This window comes from Macrotis lagotis, chromosome 1 (genome assembly GCF_037893015.1).
Source record: "Macrotis lagotis isolate mMagLag1 chromosome 1, bilby.v1.9.chrom.fasta, whole genome shotgun sequence".
NCBI lineage: Eukaryota > Metazoa > Chordata > Mammalia > Peramelemorphia > Peramelidae > Macrotis > Macrotis lagotis.
In genome coordinates this window covers 282,935,090-282,949,575 of record NC_133658.1, presented here as the reverse complement: position 1 = coordinate 282,949,575, position 14,486 = coordinate 282,935,090, and the positions used below count along the sequence as shown (strand labels likewise).

At 39.3% G+C, this 14,486-nt stretch overlaps 1 protein-coding gene and 1 pseudogene across 5 annotated transcripts; one reads left to right on the top strand and one right to left on the bottom strand.

The window, feature by feature from the left end:
* Window positions 1-2,920: 2,920 nt before the first annotated feature.
* On the bottom strand, window positions 2,921-14,385 carry PIERCE1 (piercer of microtubule wall 1). 5 transcript variants are annotated; one of them, XM_074210732.1, is made up of 4 exons: window positions 14,323-14,385; window positions 6,393-7,636; window positions 5,501-5,579; window positions 2,921-3,127 (listed from the first exon to the last, which is right to left on the bottom strand). In XM_074210732.1, exons 2-4 carry the CDS (start codon window positions 6,695-6,697, stop codon window positions 2,939-2,941), a joined length of 573 nt encoding a protein of 190 aa, XP_074066833.1. In that variant the 5' UTR covers window positions 6,698-7,636; window positions 14,323-14,385; the 3' UTR covers window positions 2,921-2,938. The 5 variants fall into 5 exon arrangements, with proteins under 5 accessions (XP_074066833.1, XP_074066829.1, XP_074066830.1 ...); XM_074210728.1 differs by having other exon boundaries at window positions 6,393-7,657; window positions 14,204-14,373; XM_074210729.1 differs by having other exon boundaries at window positions 6,393-7,657; window positions 14,220-14,373.
* Window positions 11,712-12,100, top strand: LOC141505166 (HIG1 domain family member 1A, mitochondrial pseudogene; annotated as a pseudogene).
* Window positions 14,386-14,486: the final 101 nt, after the last annotated feature.

The window sequence follows — 14,486 nt, the reverse complement described above, 5'->3', positions numbered from 1 at the left end:
TCAAGTTAATAATCTAGTCCTAGTGAGAAAACAAGGACATAATAATACTACATAATAAAGTGGGACATGCCAAGTTAGACTCTGTAACAAGGAATTGTTTGAGAAAAGCTAATATTCAAGACAGAATGTTTTGCTCTTACAATATGTCCATTTTTTAAAGTCTTTTTTTTTTTTAGGTTTTTGGAAGGCAAATGGGGTTAAGTGGCTTGCCCAAGGCCACACAGCTAGGTAATTAAGTGTCTGAGACCGGATTTGAACCCAGGTACTGCTGACTCCAGGGCCGGTGCTTTATCTACTGTGCCACCTAGCCGCCCCGTTCATATGTCTATTTTTTGACAATTTTTTTTTTAGAAATCATGCCTACAAATCAACCAGAGTATTATTTTTAAGTGCACCCAGTTGTTAAACAGTTAATTCTTTGTTCCTAAAGATATGCCCAGTACAGATACTTAAAATAAAATTCTCAAAACTAATTACTAGAGTTTATGCCAATTATTAAGAACTAAATTATGGAAATTTTAGTATTTAGTATTTAGTAGATATGAGTTGGTAGGTTTCCTTGCTACTCTTTTAGAAGCATTTAGCATTACTGTTTACACATTCTATTGGGCAATCTACAGTGGAAATATGGGCAACTTAAAATGCCATCTCTGCAACATTTAAGAAAAGAGAAATTTGTGATCTCATTGTTTTGGTTTTTTCATAATGCCTTCCAAAATACTGTATGACAAATGCAAATATTAAGTTATAAGGAATCTAAGATAAGAGTATTAACTCATTAGATTTGGATTCCATTAACTAGAAATACAACATTGTCACTAGTATGCCAAAGATTAGATAATTTTAATATGGCCAGTTATAACATTCCATGAAACCAAAAGAAATATGAACAATTGTATTTAAGTGTTTTGATTGGGAATAAAAATTGAACTAGTGTTAAAAACTCATATCAGGTCTATATGATAATACAAGTTTTCCCTTCAGAAGGAAATGGAGGTTTTTACCTGAATTTAGATGTCCTATTTTTGCATTTATTTCAAAGACTGCCTCAATACAGTGCAGTGCAATAGTTAATCAGTTTAGTTTTAAAGAATAGACTTTTGGGGGTGGCTAGGTGGCGTAGTGGATAAAGTACCGGCCCTGGAGTCAGGAATGCCTGGGTTCAAATCCAGTCTCAGACACTTAATAATTACCTAGCTGTGTGGCCTTGGGCAAGCCACTTAACCCCACTGCCTTGCAAAAACCTAAAAAAAAAAGACTTTTGACTTCATTCTTCTAAGACTTCTCAGAATTGTCATTACTATTTGAATTTCTAGTTTTAAGTAAACATTTTGGAAACTTCGATACTATTTTTATATTTGGTCTTTATAATTTCAACAGAAACTTAAAATAGAAGTGCTGAAATTTTAATTGGATAGAGTTTAAAAATAGTTTGATGGTTAAACTTTTTCCAATCATAAAGAGAAAAACCAATTTTAATATGCGTGTGCACATATGTATATAGATACATGTATATATATAAAATTTTATTTTGAATTGTCTTTATCACCTGTTTGATTTGATTCTAATTATATAATGTACACTTTTAGTTTTTTGTCTCTCTAGATCTTAGAGAAATTTAAAGTTTCAACCTCATGCTAGACTTTTTAAAGTTTCCAAAATCTGTGTATTAATAAAAGATCAGCAAAAAGTGGCCAGCCACAGTGTTTGATTTCTTCTCGTCTTTTTTCTTCTCTTTTTTTACATTAAGGGAAAAAAATTATTGTTCTAGATGGAATGCTTGTCTTATAAAATAGTTCTGGGTCAACCCACAATCAAGCATTCTTCTCCAGCAGGGACTTCTTTACTGTTTTGAGGGGAAAGTGTTGTTCAATCATTTTCAGCCCTGTTTCTTTGTGGCCCCCCCGCCCCTGCATTTAGGGTTTTCTTGGCAAAGATATTGAAGCAGTTTGTAATTTCCTTCTCAAGCTCATTTGACAGATAAGTAAACTGAGGCAAACATTCACAATAAAATATAATGGGAAACATTCATGTTATTCAAAGGTCATTAATAGAAAGTATTATTCAGTGATTTCTTCTGAGAAATGTAAACTGTTTCATTTGCCTTTTACTTAACATAAAACAAGTTTTTTTTTAATAGCATCAGCTCCCCAACCCCCAACCATCCCACCCCCTCTAATTCTATTCTAGGTTGGAAGGACAATGAACATAACAATATCATGCAACCTTCAGATGAAAGCAAGCCAAGTCTAGAATCCAGCCCCTGCACCCATGTGTGTTTTTTACTTTTAGGATCCGTTTTTCATCATTTTGAACATTCAGATTTGTAATCCCTCTACAACTTAGCAACTCTGAAAGACCATTTACTATAGTGGAAATGTATCCCTCTGCAGGTAACCTGGTGATAAACCTTTCCAAACTTTTCTAGGCTGGTCTTCCAACAACAGACACAGACCTTTAGCTTAGTAGACCCCACCCCAGGTTATGCCCCAGTGGCTGTTCCCATGCCGTAATGCAGCACTTGAATGTGAATGGCAAGAAGTTATCCAAAAATCTTTCCATTACTCTTTATCTTCAGGGGCAGTCCCATATGGCATGAAAGTGTTTCCAGGTAACACTATAGAGGGCAGTCATCATTATATATCCATTTACCAGCCAAAGAGCCAAGCACTGTTTAAGACCCTGTACCTTATGACCCATTGAATTCAATGTATTTCTACTGATTCTCATCTCAGCTGACAACTAAAATAACAATGAGGTTAAAATAAGAGATAGCTGCTTTGTACATTTTACTGCCTCAAAAACATGCAGAAATTTTTAGGAAAGTTCAGTTAGCTGTACTTTTAACGGTTATTTTAACAGGAACTGATTACACTGATTGTTAAGGATACTGCAAACTAGAAACAGGATTACTATTAAGTGAGGGGGGGAGTGCTCATCAATCACAGATTGATGGTTTATTAGGATTGTAACTGGGATGGAAGTTCAAGCGATCATAATGTGTGATTAAATTATCAGTGCCAGTCACAACACTCTTGTCAGTGTAGACATTAAAACCGTTGTTTCTGTACATCCCACAACTTGAATACTGTTGTGAAAAGGTATGTGATTTGCTATTGAAAGTTTTCTGAAATAAAAAAAAGAAAGTTTGAATTAGTAAGAATACCAACAGTTTGTTTATAGTGCTTTTCAAAGCACTTTTTTGACCACAACCTCCCCTTCCCCACCCCAGTATGTAGTACATACATTGATAATTATTACAAGGAAGGACCTTAAGGCTGTTGGAAAGTTAAGTAACTTGCCCTTCATTATTTAATAGTCACCCAAGTCTCATATAAGAGGATTAGAATCTATTTTTTTCTGGCCCTATTTGGTTTACTTCCTGCTCGATGAAACTCTCAAAAGTTGCATTGCTAGTCACTAAGATACCATCACAGGCATTATCAGTGATAAAGTCTTCAAAAATAAAATTAGGGCAGCTAGGAGGCATAGTGGATAAAGCACTGGCCTTGGAGTCAGGAGTACCTGGGTTCAAATCCGGTCTCAGACATTTAATAATTACCTAGCTGTGTGGCCTTGAGCAAGCCACTTAACCCTGTTTGCCTTGCAAAAAAAAAAAAAAAAAAGAAAAAAATAAAATAAAATGAGTTCTAAATCTTTATTATATAATTCTATATAATTTGATATTATTCAGGTCTACTAGGTTATATGATGAATAGAACACTAGGCCTAGATTCAGGAAGACTCATCTTCCTGTGTTCAAATCTGGCCTCAGATCCTCACTAGCTAAATCACTTAACCATATTTGCCTCTTCATTTCTAAAATGAGCTGGAGAAGGAAATGGCAAAACCACTCCAGTATCTCTGCCAAGAAAACCCTAAAATGGGGTAATGAGTCAGACATGACTGGAAAATGATTATTTACTAGACCTATTAAAATAAATAACACTGACCTTTGTCAGATGTTTTACCCAGACAATATCCAATAGATTGTATTTAGGAACAATTATGCCCTTTACTGAGGGTGATGCCAAGTTTAAGTAACATGGCACCTGCCCTCATGTCAATTAAAGAGAATTTATTAAGGACTTAAGTAGGCACCCTGCTTCAAAGATTAAGGCAAAGATGTTTTTAATTAAGGGAACAATATGTAAATAATTAGGTACCTACGATATTAGATAGAGTAGGTGGCCTTATATCTACTAACTACTTTTAGTTTCCTAAAGGGAAAGCCTAAGAGGGTGAGGAGAAGAGGAATAAAATTGGGAAAGGCTTCCTGTAGAACAGTAGTGGGGAACCATTTTTTTCCCTGCCAAGAGCCATTTAGATAGCTAAAATACCATTCTCAGACCATGTAAAATTATCAACTTAAAAATTAGCCACTGTATTTGGTCAAACAATTAATTAACCCCTAAAAAGCTCCTAGATTTATTAAATTTTAAGTCATGCCTGTGGCTGGTAGGGTAGCAAGTGGCCAAATGATTTCCTGCCTAAGTTATATATGTTCCCCTTTTCTGCTGGGTTTTGAGGGAATCCCAGAAAACTAAGAAGCTGAGATCAGGAGACCAAGAATTTCAGACACTAGAGAAAGCTAATGTAATGTTACTAAGATGAGAGATAGAATATGTTAAGTCCCAAAAGATAAGATGATGCCAGGTTATAGAAGAAACTTGAGAATGATAGGCAAAGGAGTTCAAGCTTTCAATAGGAAAGTGATCTTTCTTTTCACTGTTTCTCTTAATGGTTCTTAAGCAGCCTATGTAATATTTTTGTCTCCCAAACCTCAAAACAGCAGAGATCAACCCTCTCTGATACAATTTTTTTTGGTACAGCACATTTTTATTTCCTATTTCCATAGACAAATGGCACTAGCCTAGTTGCATTATTGCAAACGACATACTTTTCAGCTTGGGCTCCTTAGTAAATTCTCTATTCAACACTGTCCCTCCACATTCATGTGAAAAAAGAGCAACTATTATATGAACGTTAGTTTTTTTTAAAGAAATCTTTCACCATTTACATGTTTTAATACTTTGGAATATTTAGTAATAATTCTAAAAGGAGATCTCATAAATAATTTTAGTACCTTCATTTTGAAGGACTCAAAAATAGCAATACACACTAGGTATTTAAAAGCTTGTTGCTTGCTTGCTTAATTGAATAGTCTATGTGTTATGTTCTACTTGTCTTGAAAGCAGAGAGTAATTCAGACAAGGAAACAAGTCAGGAGAGTTGATATGCCATCCCTTAGACTTGGGATGGGGGGGGGGGGGTGGAACAGAATGAAACAGTGGCAAAACCAGAGTAGAATCTAGACCTCCTGTCTCTCAGTTGTGTACCTTTGCTCACTAAATCACTTCTTCTGTTACCTTTTATGTTTTCCCCCTCCTTCTCCTCTCTCCCCAGTCCCAGTTTGTCTCTCCTTATACTAATACCTAATTTTTTTAGTCTCTTCTCCCATAGAAATCTTGTGTTTCTCCTAAGCCCATCTCATACTTACAGGCATTTCATGTACAGTAGGTGCTCTGCTACCATAGGTTTGATTAGATGTTCTGTATGCTGGATGAGTTTCCTTGGTCCTATTTCATAAAAAAAAAAATACTATGCATTCTATTATTTTATCTAAGTCATATTCTAGATTACTGATAATTTTTTCCCCTAGAATAATACTTAAGAGAATCTCCAAGAAGGATCTCTTCTAGAGGAGGGGAGGTTATGCAAGTAATAGGTAAATTGAAAACAACCTTTGTGCAGTACTGACTTCCCAGAAGAAAGAAAAAGGAGGCAGCTGGAAGGGATTGTCATTTTCTCCCTGTCTCTGATTATGCAGGTTTGGCTTCTTTGGCCTTTCTTCTCCCCCCTTCCAGTAACCTAAACAAACCAAACACAGAGCCCCAGTTCTTTCCCCCTAAGCCAGCCCTCCCTTCACTCTCCTTAAAGTTACAGAATTGGCTCAGCTGAGTAAAAGATGTAATAGGCAATGTCTTCCAGAGATATCTTTCTTGTGAGAGACAGAATTCTGGTCAGAGCCAAAATCCATTTCTTCTGATCTATTGGAAGTCCTTCAACTTCAGGGCCTTTGCAGGGGCTACTAGAAGGAGAGGTAAGTTTGGAACCTGTATAATGTGGCTTGAATGCAGCTACTATGGAAACAGGTTGAGCTCAGCCCCCAACAATTTATTCCTCTACTTTAGATGGGTGGTTTTGATCATTTTACTTCTGTATCTTCTAATGAGATAGCCTGGGCATGTTTCCTGGGGGGGGGGGGGGGGGGGGGGGTCTAGACCATGACATTTTGCTTTTGAAGGCCTAGTGGCTAGTTCCATTCTTGTAAACCCTTTCTGCCTCACATCTCTTTATAATATTATCCCCATTAAGTTTCCCTTTCTCACCTGTAACCTCGAAACCATCCAGGGTTATTGAACCTAACCGGCAAGTTGTGGCTCACTCGGTAATAATCACTGGTTTTCTCCGAATAGTCTTCTGCCTTTTGTTCATCCTGATCAGATTTTTGAGGGGTTTCCTCTGGCATTTTCCCTTTTGTGTAACAGAGCAACAATTTGGGAGGAAACACAAGCAAGACCACAAGGTAAAATAAAGCTGAGTTTTCCAGGGCAGCAAACATTCTGTTGCTAAGCAACCTAGAACTTGACTTGAAAGAGTTTGTTCTTAAAGGTACAATACAATTCCATGCCATTTTTAGAACTCCCTTTATGTCAAAGAATTCATTTTTATTTCAGATTGACAAAGCTATATTCTTCAAAATGGTAAAAGTTGGGGTTTTTTCTACTTGGAGAAAATGAACATAGATTCCCAATAAACATTTATGGAATCAAAGAACTATTAAGTCCATTTAAAAATTAATATTTGTCATTTTAACATTGACTTCATGATTCTATGGGCCCAAATAGCCAAGTACATTGATATCATTTGAACTTAGAGTGGAAATCCCTTGTTGATGTGACAGAACTCTGGATAGATATTCCAATATAATTCTTTATTTCTTAAGAAATCACCAAAATCACTAGTATCCCCATGACTATTTCACTATCATCATAGTGTAGCAATTGTGGCACCCTCTCTCACATACAGTATCCCCAGAATAGCTACCCCAGGTTCAAGATGTACTCTGAGCTCATATTCACAAAAATAATAATAGGTCACAATTCTCCACAGATGTGTCTATTTTTCCTCTAATCTGCCAGAGGACACAGAAAACAAAGTAATTTAATGAAATAGTACTGTGGGTGGAACAAAGATTTTCAATAGAACATTTTCCCTTTAAATACAGATCATTCTTCCTCACGCAAAAAATACACCTTCCATGCGTGGAAAGAGAAAACATGTCTAAGGACAAAGCACCAGGGACCTACATCAGGGTAGACTCTCATGTCTCATATTTCTGCAGGAGGATTCACACATGGGACATGGAATATCTGCTCCTCGGGTCAAAGCATTTCTTCTGGGGCTGCTGGCTGCATTCCTCCTCTGGGTTGCTTCACTTCTCCCTTGTTTGTCATCCCTTGGGAGCTCTTGGAGCCCCCTTTCTGCTGCCTCAGACATTTCTGCCTTCTAGTCTTCATTTAGCTGAAGTGGGAGTCTTAACTTTTTTGTTGTCATGAAGCCCTTTGGAAACCTGATGAAACATGAATGTTGCCTACATTCATAAATGAAAAAAAGACTACATTTCAGTTAGAGGTTAATGAAAATAAATTTTTATTTTTTTTTTTAGACATCTAATTTCATAGATCCCCTGAAATTTATTGAGTGCACGGGCCCCTAAGTTCTCTTCAAGTTCTTTAGTGTTAGTCACCACAAGGGGTTAATAGAATCCAGGCAGAGTACCTTCTGGGCCAGAGATCAAAATCTTCAGTTACAGATAACAACCTAATAGGGTTAGCCACTCTTACAGATCCCCACAATCCTCTCTGTTTTAGCTGCAAATAAATTTAAAACAGGACAGAAGGTAATCTAAGGAGTTAAGGTCTCTATTATCTACCCACCTAGCATTTCTTCTATGACTTGTTGAACCCATTTATGCTAGTCACCTATAAGGAGATAAATTTCTAAGGTCCTTTCCACTTCTGAGTTTCTATAATTTTTAATTCTAACCCCAGATATTCAAATCTCACTTTTCAAGACTGATTTCAAGCTTATCCTTCTGGGGTTCTCTGCAGACTTTGACACTGTCAAACAACTTGTCCTCCTGGGTTCTTTTTCTTCTCTTAAGTTTTGGTAATGCTTCTTGCTCCCTATCCTACCTGACTGCTCCCTCTCAGTTTCCTTTACTGATCCTTCATGCAGATGCCCATTTAGCTGTGGGTATCCCACATGACTCTAACCTGAACTTGTTTCCCTTTTCCTTCTATCCTATCTTGCTCAGTAATCTCATCAGCTCCAAGGATTCAACTTTCATCTCTATGCAAATGATTCCTTTTCTAGATCTCTACTGTATTCAGTCCTAATTTTGCCAGGCCCATATATCATCAACATTTTCTCTTGGATACCTTGAACTGGATATCTCTTGGACATCTTAAACTCAACATCTCCAAAATAGAATTCATTATGTTGTTGTTCAGTTGTTTTCAGTGTCTAACTTTTCATGATCTCATTTAAGTTTGTTTTTTTAGGTACTGAAACAGTTTATCATTTCCTTCTCTAATTCATTTGACAAATGAGAAAACTACGGCAAGCAAGGTTAAATGACTTCTCCAGAGTCATACAGATAATGAATGTCTGAGACCAAATTTGAACTCAGGAAGATGTCTCTTTTTACTCTATGTCCAATAAAGCCACCTAGCTGCTCCAATCTCCCTCACTAAAACCTCCCCTCTTTCTAACTCCTCTAATCCTATCCAAGGTAATATTCTTCCAGTCACCCAGGCTCATAACCTAGATAGCATTCTTAGTCCCTCTCTAGTATTCATCCTACTGTTCTATCCAATTTGTTGTCAAATATTGTTATTTTTACTTTCACATTTCACATTTCTCATACCACGCTGGCACAAGCCCTTATCCCCTCACTTCTGAACTATTGTAATGACCCAGTAATTGGTCCATCACACTCAACTCTCTGTAGACTCCAATCTATCTGCTAAAGAAAGCAAAACCAGGGGACTGACCATATCAGCTCTCACACATACAATAAACACCAGTAGTTCACTATTACCTCCAGAATCAAATAAATAATCCTTTTTGACTTTTTAAGCTCTTCACAATGATCTCATAATTGGCAAGTTTAATTGCTTTTGCTGAATTCTTATCCTTGACCTTGCAGCAGTAATAAGACTATTACTCTCATATCTTTGACATCCTCTTCATTCTAGATATTCATGACACTTTCTCCTGACTCTTCTCTTACCCCCTGCCCACTTTTTTTCAGTCTTCTTTGTTCACCCATTAACTTCACCCATTAACCATACATACAACTCTGTCATGGACCTTCTCCTCCCTCCATACTCTTTCACATGGTGATCTCATAAATTCCTGTAGATTGAATTATTCTGTGTTGACAATTTTCATATCTACTTACCCAGTCCTAACCTTTCTCTTTTCCTCCAATTTCACATCTCCAAATGACCTCCAACTGAATGTCCATTAGACATCTTAAAGTCAATGTATCCAGAATTGAACTCATTCTCTTTCTCCTTAAACCCTCATTTCTCCTTTATTTCCCTATTACTGTCAAGGACACCAGTGGCAGCTAGGTGGTACAGTATATAGAGCACTGACCCTAAAGTCAGGAGGATCTGAGTTCAAATTTGACCTCAGATACTTAATAATTAACTAGCTGTTTGACCTTGGGCAAATCACTTAACCTCATTGCCTTCCAGAAAAAAAATTAAACCTATCCAGGACACCATCATCCTTCTAGTCACCCAGTCTTGCAATCTAAGTGTCATCCTCAATTCATTCCCATCTTTCGCCCTCCATATTACATATCTTGCCAAGGCCTGTCAACTTAACATTTATAACATTTTTCATATATGCCTCCTTCTCTTCACTGACAGTGCTATCACTCTGATACAGGCTCTTATCACTTCTGTTCACTCTACTCCATCCTCCATTTAGCTGGTAAACCAGTCTTCCTAAAGTGCTAATGCCTGATCACATCTCCCCTTCCCCACTGGACACTAACTTACACTCTCTCAATAAATTCCAGGGACTCCCTTTCACCTCTAGGCTAAAAATATAAAATCTTTCATTTTAAATTCAGAGCTCTTCACAACTTGTACCCTAACACCATTCCAGTCATTTTTTACCTTCCTTGCTTTTCATCAAATAAGGTATGCCATTTTCCTACTCTGAGCATTTTCATTTGTTTTCCCACATGCCTCAAAATCTCTCTTTCCTCATCTTTGCCTCCTGGTTTTTTTGACTTCCTTCAAGTCCCAGCTAAATTTTTTTCCTTTTGTAAGATGGAACGTTAGTGCTTTCCCTCTGTTGATTTATCCTGCATATAGTACTTTTGTACAGTTTGGATGTTGTCTCTCCTCCATTAGATTGCAAGCTCATATGGGAAAGGACTTTTATATCACTAAGCGTAAAGAGGCTGACAAATGTTGCTTAGTCATGTTTCTGTCATGTCTGATTCTGAACAAGATGTGGAATGGTTTGCCACTTCCTTCTCTAACTCATTTTATAGGTGAGGCAATTGAGTCAATATAAATGACTTATCCAGAGGCACATAGCTAGAAAGTGCCTGAGGCCAAATTTGAACTCACAAAAGTGTGTCTTCCTGACTCCAAGTCTGGTACCCTATCCACTGTGCCACTTAGCTGCCCCTGGCAAAGAGTAGGTACTGAATAAATGTTTGTTGACTGACTATTCACAACCTGTCCCTTACTGGTCTCTTTAGTCTTTTACTCCCCTTCATGTACTTTATCATCCAACTACCACAGCTTCCTTGCTGTTCTTCACCCAGAATTCCATGCATTTGCATTGCTATCCCCATGTCTAAAACATTTTTCTTAATCATTTCTAGTTTTCTTGTCTTTCTTCAAGACTCCATTCAAATCTCACCATCAATAAGAGTTTCTCTACCCTCCCTTCCTCCCCTGCAAGTCTTTTTTGCTTTCTAAGATTTTTTTTTATTTTTACTGTATATAGCTGGAATATTTTCTCCCTCTCCTTTAGAATATGAGCCCCTTCAGAGTGGAGGACACAGTTTTTCTTTGTGTTTCTAGTTACTATGTGTCACACACATAGTAAGTGCTTAAAAATTGTTCTTTGCTTATTCCTGTCCATTCTGGTCCCTTCCTTCTCTATCCATCCATAGGTCTTTGTCCGGATCTCTTCTGTCCGGACCCCAAGTGAGCTTCTCAGCGGGCAGCTGCTTCGGGCGTCCCCGGATTCTCCCTCCCGGGGGATCGGCGAGGAGGGACTCAGACGGACACTGCTTCAGGAGGCATATGCTTTATTAGGTGCAGAGGAATCCCCCGAACAGCTCAGGGCGTTGGTTTATATAGGGAGTCAGTTCCGGGCTGTCATCCTAACCCGCCCCGAGGGCGAGACCTGCCACCCGATAGGAGCAAGTGACATAGCCCAATCCCGGAAGGCCACGGCTCCTTCAAGAAGACCGTGTCACTCTAGGATTGGGCCAACCTCACTCCCGGGGAGGTCCATACGGGCGAAGTTGCCAGCGAGGTGCGTGGCGAAGCAGAAGCCCGCACCTGCCTGAGCCGTCGCTGGGTGCTGTCTCTGCCCTGCTCTGAAAGCTTTTCCAACCAGCTACCATGTCAACAGACAGTGATGTTTCCCCTTCTTCTTATGATGAGACTTCAGGATCAAAACTTGCCCGAAAAGCCAAAGAGGCACCATTTGTCCCAATTGGAATAGCAGGCTTTGAAGCTATTGTTGCATATGGATTATACAGACTGAAGAGCAGAGGGAATACTAAAATGTCTGTCCACCTGATTCACATGTGTGTGGGAGCCCAAGGCTTTGTAGTAGGAGCAATGACTATTAGTATGCTGTACTCCATGTACCGGGAATACTGGGCAAAACCCAAACCTTAAGAGGAAAGATGCTGTCTTTGTGCTGATGATGTTTTATAGAGCTAGATACCTCACATTGAGGTTATGTTTAAAAAAATCATCTAGAGGTATCAGACATAATCATGATATTTAAGATTGGATTTTTTTCAAGGAAGCTTTAGTTTCCCAGGTGATTTAAGGTATGCTGATTGGTATCCAAAAGTTAATTAGGGGAGCAGAGTTAATACAAAAGAACTGGTCATTGAAACTTACTTGGGTGAAAAACTATTGATATTTCTCAAATCTTAAACATTAATGACTAAAAAATTAGAGACCCAAGACTCAATTTTGGTTTAAGATGGGGCATATTTGGGGATATAATATGGGAATCTGCTTTAAAATACAGGAAGCATTTACCTCCTTTTCTTGTAGAAATGTGTAACTTAATTAAGTCTAGGTCTGCTTGGCTTTGACTAGGGCCAAAAGAACATTTGTAAGAAAAACATGAAACAAAATATTATGGCAAGTTTTCCTTTCTACCTTCATCATAGAAAACTTGTTTATATTTAAGATGAGCCTTGAACACTTGTTAACCAGGCTACTTAATGTAGTATTTATTATAAAGTTAAAGATCAGAGACTTACTACTGTTTTTTAAATGCCATCTGTTCTATATGTATTTGAAATGCTTGTTCAGCAGTAAAGATGGAAATTTAAAAAAAATACTTTGTCTTCTCACTCCAGGTTCATCTTCCACAGAACTGCCAAAGTGATCTTCCTAAAGCACAGATCTGGGCATGTCACTCATGATCATCAGGAGGGCTTTCCTTACCCCACCCAATAAATTCCAGTGGCTCCCTATTACCCCCAGGATCAAATATAAAATCCTGTATTTTTTTTAAAAGCCCTTCTTCCCCTGGTTTTTATCTATCTTTTCAGTCTTCCTGCACCTTCCTATTCTCCACATACTCTATGATCCAATGACCCTGGTTTCCTTGTTGTTTCTTCCAGGAGACTCTCACCTCTCTAGTCCTTACTTTATCCCTGGCTGAAATGCACTGCCTCCTGGTTCCCCTAGCTTTCTTCAAACCACAAGTAAAATTCCATCTTTGCAAGAAGTCTTTAGTAGAGTGTATGTCACCTTGTAGAAGTTTGGGAAATGCTTATGCTTCCTTCCTTCCAGTCCTCTTTAGTGTTTTCCTTTAAGATTATCTCCCAGAATATATTTTGTTGGTACATAGTTGCTTGCATATTGTCTCTGATTAAAATATGAACTCCTTGAGTTCAAGACCTGCTTTTTTTTTTTTTTTTGTATTCCTAGGGCTTAGCCCACAGGGCCTGGCACATAAGTGCTTGATAAAAGCCTGTTAACATCAGTGGACTAACTTAGCTAACATGAGCCCATTTAATTAATTCCAGGTCTTTTAAATAAAGAATTTAATAAAGAGAGAAAGGAGATGCTGACATTCTCTAATCAGCTAGGACTGTTTATTTGGGAAGGAGTGAGGCAGGGATTTAGAGAAGATGGGAAAAAAAGTCATTACCTTTTGCTTCTTGATATAGAGTAAATACTAGGCAGAGAGCAAATAGTTAGATTGTGCCTTTCTATGCTGACTTGATGACATCCCTGGGAAAATTTTGCCTCCATCTTTTCCCTACCAGACCTTGACAAGAACTATCTTGGGTACCTAAATCTTGCCAGCCGGATAGGACATCCGGCCCCTGCTACCAGAGGGAATCCTACAAGGACCTGGAGGTAGCAGCTAATGCCTAAGAAGAATATCAGACCCAAATGAGCTAATTATCCTTGAGCATTCTGCCATAATCCACTGAACTAGGCCTGCTCCCATCCGGCTCCTTCCCAGTGACACACGGTGCAGTTTCCTACATAAGCCACAGCTTAGCTGCTTATTCCCCAGGGATCGGCCCAGTTGCAATGGCAGTAACACTTATTCGTCCTTCATATTCCTGAGTCTTAAGTCTCTACTGCAGCGATTCCCCGCTCGCTGCCCCTGGCAGGTCCTGGCAGCCTCTGGCATCTGCACGGAGCCAGGTGAAGGGGGCGGCGAGCCTGGGGCCCGGGGCCCTCTGCGCTCCCTCCGTAGGGTGGGTGAAGAAGCCTCGGGGAGCAATCTGTGCAAAGGCGGCCGCGGGGCTTGCGGGGCGCGGAAGGGGGTGGAGGGGACGGGGTGAGAAGGCGGACGCGGGGAAAAGGTGGCAAATCCCTACCCGCGAGTTGCTCTACCTTCTACCATGGGAAATATGATTTCCTTTCCATCGGCGGGGTCGCTTTTGTAGCCAGGTGTGATGAGGACACGTTTCTAATCTTCTTTCCCACACGAACGTACCTGCTGCGCAGGGCGGGATCGCCGTGGGAGGCGCACGCGTGCTGGGCCTGGGTGACGGGCCGCTGCGAGGCGGGTGGCCGGCGCGGGATTCCAGAGAAAAGAGTTCCGCGGTCTAAGCTGGGGACGCCCCCCGCGCCGCGCCGCGCCCCGCCCCTCGCCCCGCC